The 9,781-nt window shown below is 43.1% G+C and overlaps 1 protein-coding gene across 1 annotated transcript in view; it reads left to right on the top strand.

Annotated features, from left to right (window-relative positions):
* Positions 1 to 8,153, top strand: part of T265_14130 (hypothetical protein) — a gene marked incomplete at both ends in the record, with an annotated part of 18,105 nt that extends 9,952 nt beyond the window's left edge. Inside the window, 4 exons of the mRNA XM_009172148.1 lie at positions 7,568 to 7,716; positions 7,759 to 7,838; positions 7,880 to 7,989; positions 8,035 to 8,153. Coding sequence (XP_009170412.1) covers positions 7,568 to 7,716; positions 7,759 to 7,838; positions 7,880 to 7,989; positions 8,035 to 8,153 — 458 coding nt within the window. The remainder of the gene's footprint in view (positions 1 to 7,567; positions 7,717 to 7,758; positions 7,839 to 7,879; positions 7,990 to 8,034) is intronic.
* Positions 8,154 to 9,781: the final 1,628 nt, after the last annotated feature.

Here is a 9,781-nt window from a genome sequence, read left to right as displayed (position 1 = left end):
GACATGAGAGAAGATACCCGAAGCTGAGTTGAGATTATATATATATATATATATATATATATATATATATCGTCTTTGTGTGGGCAGTAATCTTCTGAACGGGCTTAGTTGCAAATGAGCTCACATGATTATCGGCCACCGGGTTCAAAAAAATTCTGAACAGAAAAACGCAGATAAATATTTTGGTATTTCAAGGTGCACCCAACTCAACTTCTGTTGGTCAGACAAAACCGCTTTTAAAACGTTGCTTTCGCCTCAAAGAAAAACCCGAAAGAATTTTTCGGAACTTTACGCATGTGATATGAATTACAACCATCCTCTTTGCAGATGTCTGATAGAAGTGGAACGTTGCGCCGTTATCATCCGTATGAAAAATCGATACGCATTTATTTGGTGGGTCTCGGAGATTAAACGGTGTTCACGCCAAAGAGAATGCTGAGGAACAAGCGAACAACACCACATAAATAAATTATTTTATGATTTGCGGTCTGCCTTGTGATCGCAAACAGTTAGCTGTCAAGTTAGCAGGTCAAGTATCCTGTATAATTCAAATACCAGCAACTTCAAGGGGTTCCCGCTGTCGAGATTCACAATACGCTCCTTTTCACCTAAATTCTGTTAGACACCAGGTATTAGGAAATATATTCTACTGTAAAAATGCCAGTGGCTTCACTGTGGGATGTAAACCAATGCACTTGGCTCGTCATGGATCACAGGATCAAGCGGCCTGATGACGCATTGGAAGTATCTTCTCTTTCTCTGGAGAAAGTTGGGCCCACGGAGTGTAGCCCCCGGAGATTAATATCTACTGAGATCATTAGGGTAAGAATATCGTCTAAAAATAGTTATACGGACAGAAAAAAAGAATCAGCATACCTAACGTGCAAAGTCATGCTTCGGAACGTGCCATCTGCGAACATATCCTTTACAACTCAAGGAGAATTACTGGAGATTGTGGAGAACTTTACATACCTCGGACGGAAATGTATCTGGTGAGGTCAGTGCAAACATCTCAAAGGCTGGAATCACGTTTGCTAATTTGCGCCACTCGTGGCGTCAGAAAACCATCTCACTGAACCTTAAGGGTCATGTGTACCAGGCTATAGTAAGGGCTGTGTTGTTGTCTAGGTGCGAGACATGGCCTCTGCGGACAGATGGTGTGAGGTGTCCTGATGTTTTCGACCACCGATGCCTCAGAAGCGTGGATGGTTATGGATGGCGTCAGCGTGCTAATAACGAGATGATTAGAAAACTGATATTTGGTTGTGCTGCAGGCACTTCAATCCGGGAAAATGTCCTGCATCATCGACCACGATGGCTCGGTCATTTGCTGCGCATGCTAAAACACCGTCTACCGAGACAGGTGTTGCTCTCCGCGTCTCTTTTAGGATGGCGCAAACCGCGAGGCTGACAGCACACGACTTTGCAGAAAGGCGTGAAAGATATCACGAAGAGTTTGGGTATTGTACGCCTTCCAGGATGAGGTCCCAGCGACCCCATTTGTTTTTGGATAGAGACGTTGCAAGAAATGGCGGCTAATCGATGTCAGTGGCGTTCGTGCTGTCATTTTCTTTCCAGGTTGTCTGATTGATCGGTTGGAGGTGTAGGCACTCCAGCCAGCACTAGGTCCCATCGCTCACTCACTCTTTTCCTTGTCTTTTCACTCTAGGGCTTTTAATATAATTCTAGCCGAACCTCATGGTTGTACGCCGGTGAAGCATCGGTGCCAAAATTGATGTTGCTGTCTTTGATGATGATGATAAACGTGCGGAAATGGTGGGTTCATTGGCCTGAATTATTCAGGCACAGATGATGTAGCTTAGCAAATTTAGTGGAAGATAGCTTGATTCCTTAGTAATTATTAGGTAATTTTGGGAACATCCCAAAATTTTAGGCGGACCGATGGCCTAAGCGGACGTTGTATGAAACAACTCAGTAACCTGAAACTTGTCTGTAAAGCTCTAAGCAAACTCTAAAAAACAAGTTGTCTAGCTGGTTTTAGGGAACACCATCATCAGCAGTGTTCCAGTATTGATGCATCACTGTTTACGTTCAAATGGACCATGTGGAGCATGTTCCTGATAACACAACCATGTGTGCTCCACAGGATCAGTCGAAATGGAAGGTTGGGTTCGAACGACGGATCTTTCAGCCCGAAATTTCGCGTCCTAACCACTGGGTTATTTTGACTTCTGGTGATGATTTGCCTTAGACATATACACGTTGACGAGAGGAGACATATAAAGCTCTTATAAGAGGCAAGAATCAATGAGGGACATCCTTGATCACCAGACGCCGTCACAGTTTCTGAAGGTTAACGGATTTAAAACCATGTTTGAGATAGACAAATAGGGCTGCTGTTGATCGGCTGAGAGAGTGATACAGTTCTAACGCTTGTCTGTGGCTGAAGATATGATCAGTGCAACCCGGCCATGGCGAAGCCCAGTTGGATCCTCGCGAATCTGATTCTTCCGCTGACTAATCAGCCTGCGTAAAATTATGCCACACCTTGGAAACTTCCATCACTAGACTGATGCCCTGTTGGTTTTCAGATCAGGTCCTTGTGCCAATTATTTGTATGGAGATCACTCTCCAGGCACTCTAGTCCGTTTGGATTTTTTCTCCTCATTTCAGAGGATCGTTAGGTTAGCCACCTGATTGACAGCCTTCTTCCAAGAGTGCATGGTGCAAGCCGTCTTGTCCAGGTTTGTTGCGTTGAAGCAATGAGATTGCATGGCGGACTTCCGTTCTCATTGACGGATTGATTTCGAATTCTCACTCTGGTTCAATTAACCCTAAAATAGGGTGAGTTTATAGAGTCCAAGTGAACTACTCTTCACACTGTTCAACGCATCGTTCCTGACGAGGTTTCTGTGAATGGACTGAGGTCCCATTGTTTCCGAGATATTTTCACTAATACCCGCCCTCAGATTATCTGAAGCAGGGTGCGATTGTTCTCAAAATCAAAAGCCTTCCTCATCTTCGGGCTCTTGTGATCCAGCAGCGCTCTCTTCATTCGTAGGCTCTTCATTATTTTATGTTTTAGGAGCATGTGATCGCCATCATAGTCGTTTGTTTTTGGTGTGGTCTTTGTGGCACCATTCATATTTGTTGAACTAATGTTCACTGGGGTACGCAAGTTTCCCCGAGCAGAAGCTGTGACCATGGCCTCTTTCATATTTCTACAGTTGCCGTCCAAATTGTCATTGTTCCCCTCAGAGCCTCGCAGTCAAGTCAACTGGATATTGTTGAGCTACGGAGACACTCTGCATGTAGTGAACTGAATCCCTTTGCTTCAACCGACGTTTTGCAGAGGAGAATCGAATACATATGTATACATATGCGTGAAGTTCAGTGGTGCACTAAAAAATGAACAAAAAATTTGAAACGGTGTATGATTACGACACTGTCTAAATGGGCCCAAGGCTGGTTTGCAGTTGATGGCCTCCAATCACACGGTGCGGAGACACTCTGCATGTAGTGAACTGAATCCCTTTGCTTCAACCGACGTTTTGCAGAGGAGAATCGAATACATATGTATACATATGCGTGAAGTTCAGTGGTGCACTAAAAAATGAACAAAAAATTTGAAACGGTGTATGATTACGACACTGTCTAAATGGGCCCAAGGCTGGTTTGCAGTTGATGGCCTCCAAGTCACACGGTGTGAGCGCTTGTGCTGGATAGGAACAAATGATTTCAAGGTTGCTTTCTCCAGAGGCTCGTTGCCCATATTTGACTCATTAGGAGTGAAGATCTTCCTTAATATACCTCAGGCTCGATTTAACCGCAAAGGAGACGCTTAGTAACATAGGATGCAAGATATGGAAGGTTTTCCTGAAATCCCATAGAAAGTTTAATCAGCTTTTGGTACTGCCACCGTTGCACTCTAAAACTGCCTTGTTTAGACAAGCAGATCACTGTTAGCCTGCATCAGTGAGATGACATCATTTTTTTGTGATATACCCCAAGACTGCTCGCTGATTCGATTACCACAAGCCGAAAACCTGGGTTTTTATGGTAACGGCTAGTCTATTCTACCTCCCCTCATAACACGGGATCAGTTGCAAGACAAGTGAAGCGAGGCTCTGGAAGATCATAGCAAACTTTTAGTGAGGGATTCAAAAATTACGTGGTCGGTCAGTAACGTACAAACTGTGCTCGAAAAAGGCAGTTCTCATTGCACGTTGCTGAATCCCGGTTAACTAACTGTGTAATCCGTTTTAGGTTGCTTTTGGAACCTGGTCTAAAAGCAAATGTCACTTTCTTTACGGTTGTATAATAGCTTTTCGGTCACCTGACTTGGTCACCAGGCTACTTGTTTTACGCCATAGCGTCTTCCCGAAGAGTCGGTGAGGTTACAGAGTTTTACTGAATATTTTGTACATCGAGCTCTAGAAGGCTCAGTGGTCAAGATGCGAACTTACTGAGTTGAATGTCCGTGGGGGGAACCGAACCTCGGCAGCCCCACTGCTCCTATCTAGGCTTCATCGTCCTGGTAGAAAATTCAACCATCATGCTTCCTTCTGGTATCACGGCAGCTAGACACCGAAAGGATGTCATAGCTGAACAATTATTTTGGTCAAGGTGCAGTAAGTGGGCTCTCTTGGTAAATTGAGTGGAAAAGCGCGAGGTTATATATTGCTCTGGATTGACCATATTTTTCGCTAGACGATTAATTACATGAGTACTAATTAGTTTGACCAATTCCGGTTTATGGAGGTTTTAATGATTCGCTTAATATCAATAAGAATTTGCGGTCAAAAAATATAGATTGATTAAATAAAAGACTGAATTTGGTGTTGGATAAGTTAAATTGGCCACTATTTCGCAGCAATGTTTCATTATCTATGTAAACACAACAGTGAATCACAAGCATTTATAGCTGGTCTGTTATTGTCTGTGACGTTAGTAAATACAAAACGATAAACTGCGCACAAACTAGGTGTAACTTTCCAAAGTTCTGCCTAGATATCAATTCTGAGTGTTAGGTGATGCAAACACCCTACACAACCTTCCAGTGAGTTCTGATGGACAGTGACAATCCACTTAGCAAGCAAGCCGACACATTGCCTTTTGGAAATAAGAAGTAAGTAAACTTATTTGCCGTTTACATTCCCGCTCAAGATGCCGCGCACCTCTGCGTTACCTGAACCCACCGTACCTGAATATAGCCTTTGTCGGAGAAGTCCGGAGCGCTGTATCCCTCCATAAAGTGATACGTAAACGCAAAACACATTTTTTATGAAAATGGGATAACTATAAACACGAAAAGCAAGTGCAAAGCACATTGTAATATTAAATTTCCGCGGATTTCGATGCGATGTGCGTTCTACCATAATTTTTACGGCATCTATTCGGGCTGACGTCAACTGAAACATCATACGCCCTAGACGCAGCTTATTATTATATAGAGATTTTCCTCACTCAAGAAGCTTCTACGCTGGAGCATGGGAACGATGAATATAATACCACCATGCAATGTGCGTTGTCAATAGGAATGTCCGAGAATTCCTCACTGGGCATTAAATGAAAACACATTACAGTCAGGTTATGCACATTGAACAACTAAGGCGTACTGTCGCCTAATGATCTCCGAATAGTGTCAGTAAAGCGTACTGTGGCGTACGACTAACTAGCACAACCCGGACATTTCCACCAAAAATATCCAATGGAAGATGGAGGACTGACGAAGCCGTAATATTGTATATCTGACCAAGTGAGCGAACTGAGGTAGGAAAACATGAAACCAAAAATGTAAAGATACCTTCTGTTGACTTTTATCCAGAAATTTTCACGCAAAACCATTAGAAAAGTTGCCAATAAAGCAACATAAAAGAGACTCAGTATCTTTTCTGAAGGTAAAATGGTCGTCGGTGCTTACAATTCGATAGCTACGCCGAGTGCTAAGATGTACATTCGGAGTGTTTTATTGTTAAATAAATAGCACGCGCAACGGATGGCTAAACACTAGTTTAGGGACCTAAGACCAGCAGGGTCCATCCGATAAAAATAAGTTTATGGAAATTGTCAGGCCACTGCTGACATTAAGTATGGAAAGTTTGTGAAACATGCTAGTCGATTTTCACAGTGGACACTCAAAATATACACCTGCAAAGTATCGCTTGCCCCATGGCGAGGCGGTGCTCACTCCCACGAAAGAATAAACTCCTGTTCCACAAACATCATGAATTGGAGTAGCAACGCCTGCAGAGGCATATTCAAAAGTTCGATACTGTATGTTGTTAGGAATCTTGGCTGTTCGATAGCGACGATAATGAGTGACGAAGCATTTGCCTGGTTAGATGCATTGAATGAAAAGTAAAACCTTATTGACCAACGACCGCTCGGGCACATCGACCCTATTTAAGATGGCACAACGGGAGAAAGAAGCCGGGAGACCTCGGTGAACTGATTAGTTGATGAGAAAAAAATCCAGTTCAGATGGGTATCTCGATTCGCAAGTATCATTTGAAGAAAGTGGGAGACAATGCGTCTCTCGCGAAAGGAATCCGTGTCCACTCTGTGGCTTCATCCGGACTCCACAGGTAGAGTTGACTCGAAAGGATTCAGTACACCTGAACCGTTATTGTGGAAGTGTTGAACTGGCCGTTATTCGATAAAATAAGCATTCACGATGATTTGCTAATCAAGCGGTCGATTAAAACGGTGTATCACTTTACATTTGGGTTGGGCATTGGTACGTACTGATGCCTGTTATACAGAAAGTTATCCTACCGTTTACCCCGTCACGAGTACTCTGGTATAACATCTCAAAGGAATGAAGCATCCTCAGACGCGGAAAGGCCTAATAGCAAAGCAGTTAAAGTCAAATAACTCAGATAAGGCTGTTCCTATTATGGTCTGAACCTAATCACAAATGACCAAACGGGCATTAAAATGAGTTTTCATCTTTGGCAAAAACAGAAAAACTAGCAACACACTGACAGTGGCTTCGTGCACGTTTTGTATGCCTTGAATAATGTTCGACGAAACCTATTTTCACAACATATGTAACGTATAGATGATAAATTAAGATGGAATTCAGCTGGGTAAAATGGCGTCCACCTGAGACTCAAACGAATCTCCCGTTCATCAACAGAACATGCACAAGGGTTGCTTCATGATTCATTGGTATCGTATTAGGAAAAAATATTTTAATATGAGGAATATCGGCTCTACTGAAACATGAGGCAACCCTTGCTAAGCATGTTCGGTTGGAAACTACCATCAACAAAGGATCCGCTCGTATCTCACATTAGTGCCATCTTAATCTGCAGATGAGTCTTTGACTCCATATACTCTAATTCCGTGTTCCAGTAGAAAACAAGACTGACAAAATTTTCTGAGGCTACACCCGCCCGCTGTATCCCAAGAGGTCGAGACCGGCACGAGGCTGTCGAAGAATTATGAGTAATACCATATACAGTTAGTTAGTGGACCGAAAGACCACATGACACAGCATTGCTACATAACTGCATTATCAACCCATTTCTGTTTCAGAGATTTTAACATTCTTTCCAACCAGGGAAAACATCTATAAATGTCTCGTACATTGTATTGGCAGATAATGACATGGAAAACAAAATCACGGAGGCCTTTGATCTGTTCGACCATGAACGTAACAAAACGATCGACTTTCGTGAACTGGGAACAGTCGTCCGAGCCATCGGTGGAGTACCTTCGGAGGCAGAAGTCCTACAAATGGTTCGAGAGGTAACGTGGACGGTATCCATGAAAAATATCATACATTAACAGCTAGAGAACGATCCGCCGAATGGTTATATAAACTTCGAAAGGTTTCTCCCACATATGATGGAAGCGATAGAACAGGAGAAGTAAGTATGTTTTGCGTCGAAGCAGCATATAAACCTTTCAGGTTTGCTGGAGCTTCAGAAGAGGAATTAATGAAGGCATTTGCTATTTTAGACCCGGAAAAGAAAGGATACATGACTGCTGCAGCACTGGAATCTATTATGGCGAACGAAGGTATGAATAATCAAATCGACATTTCAATTTTCTTTCTTTTTAAAGGTGAACAATTCAGCTCGGACGAACTGGAGGAAATGCTCGCGGCAGCTACTGATACGTCAAAAGGAAAAATTGTTTATCGCGAATACGTAGTCTTACTCACCACATACGACGACATGTGAATTAGTTAAGAAATAAAGATTCTACCCGTTGTAATTAGCGAACTCAGAATTAATGGGTATTAGGTAGATAGAAAACTGGTGACGGGGAAACCACGTGAAATGATGTCCACTACGTTCCTGTTGCCATTTTCTATCCACGTTGAGTGCTTAGAGTTGTGGCTACGCAGGACGTTTTTGGTAGCCTAACAACAAACCCCTTCACGCCCGTCTCTTCTAACTCCCTACAAGAACGTATTTATTTGTTCTTTGAAAAATTGACATGACTTCACGACACTGACGCACGCTCTAGGATGGTGTTACTGTCAGTAATGATGATCATGGATAATTAATTAACCCTGAGATCTTCCCAGCAGACGACTACTGCAAGTTAAATCAAGATGTCTCCCTAGAAAGACAACATTGTGGAAATTGTCAATTTGTAGCCAAAACAGGATCGTCAAGTATCGACCTTAACTCACAATCAAAACTGGGAGTAGGCATCTTTGTCTGGCAACCAAATAAGGATAGCAGTTCGGGTTGTCGCTGACGGATCAACAGGTGCGTTGAAAAACGGTAGGGTCCGGTGTGTCCTATGACAAAGTCGGGTAACTAATGATGAAACCATTACTCAACTTTTAACCATATATCACATAGGATTTGGTTCCAGAAGATACCTGGGAAATCGGACAGCACTAATCGGCACTGCAGATGACAGATTAACCGGTGCGATGGAGCGGACAGCTATACAACGAAGGCGGTAGCTTTGGCATAGGAGCGCTACTGGCTGTGGGACTAAACCATATGTTGATTTCATTAGCCGTAGACGCCGCATTCCCGTGGAACGTAGCAACAAAATACTCATCCCTGCGACTGCCTAGAGGCATGTAGCACCAGTGTGACCTAATTCTGTTTCAATTGTCTACCGCGTCAGGTGTAGAGTATTCGACCAAAGGTGACCTGGTCACATACGTATGTGACGTTTCTGTGTTCGTCTTCCTTTGGCACTCTGTGACTATTCGACGACGTGTCAGGTTCTCAAACCGTCAACCAACCTGTACTGCTGTCACCTGCCTGACGGCGCTTTAGCTTAGTGAGTGAGTTCCAAGTGGGCTCGTGCTGTACATCACTTTGCCTTGCGGTGATTATAGGCCGTTTTATTTCAACTAGGTTCCTGCTTTATAGATACAACATAAACAACCAAGAAGAAGGCTAACATACGTCCGAATTCGTCAACATAGAGTCAAAATTCTTTTCAGTCAGGCATGATCACTTGAACACTCAGCTTTCGGGTATTCAAACTGTATATACAGCGTATTAAACGAGCAGTACCTCATGTTTATAAAGTGTTGTCAAGCACAAACGGAATCCAGCCAAGAGTTGAACATTTGTATCAACTATATGTTGCTTTATAAGCCCAGAAATACTGACCTGCTACCAAGTATACCAAATACCAACATGAGTGCCACGTGAATACTGTACGAACGTCTGATTTAACTGACTTTCTCGTGGGGTTGCACACATACGAATGGGTTCGACCATGTGAAGCGATCCAAGATTGGCCAATGAATGAGCAAAATACACCAACATACTGGAACCTGAATAGTAGCGTAGTTGAGCAGCGAGACTACCACAGGAATAAACAGGCATTA

The sequence above is a fragment of the Opisthorchis viverrini genome (assembly GCF_000715545.1).
Source record: "Opisthorchis viverrini unplaced genomic scaffold opera_v5_145, whole genome shotgun sequence".
NCBI classification, from domain to species: domain Eukaryota; kingdom Metazoa; phylum Platyhelminthes; class Trematoda; order Opisthorchiida; family Opisthorchiidae; genus Opisthorchis; species Opisthorchis viverrini.
The sequence above is the reverse complement of the archived record's forward strand: the minus strand, read 5'-3'. Positions and strand labels throughout refer to the sequence as shown.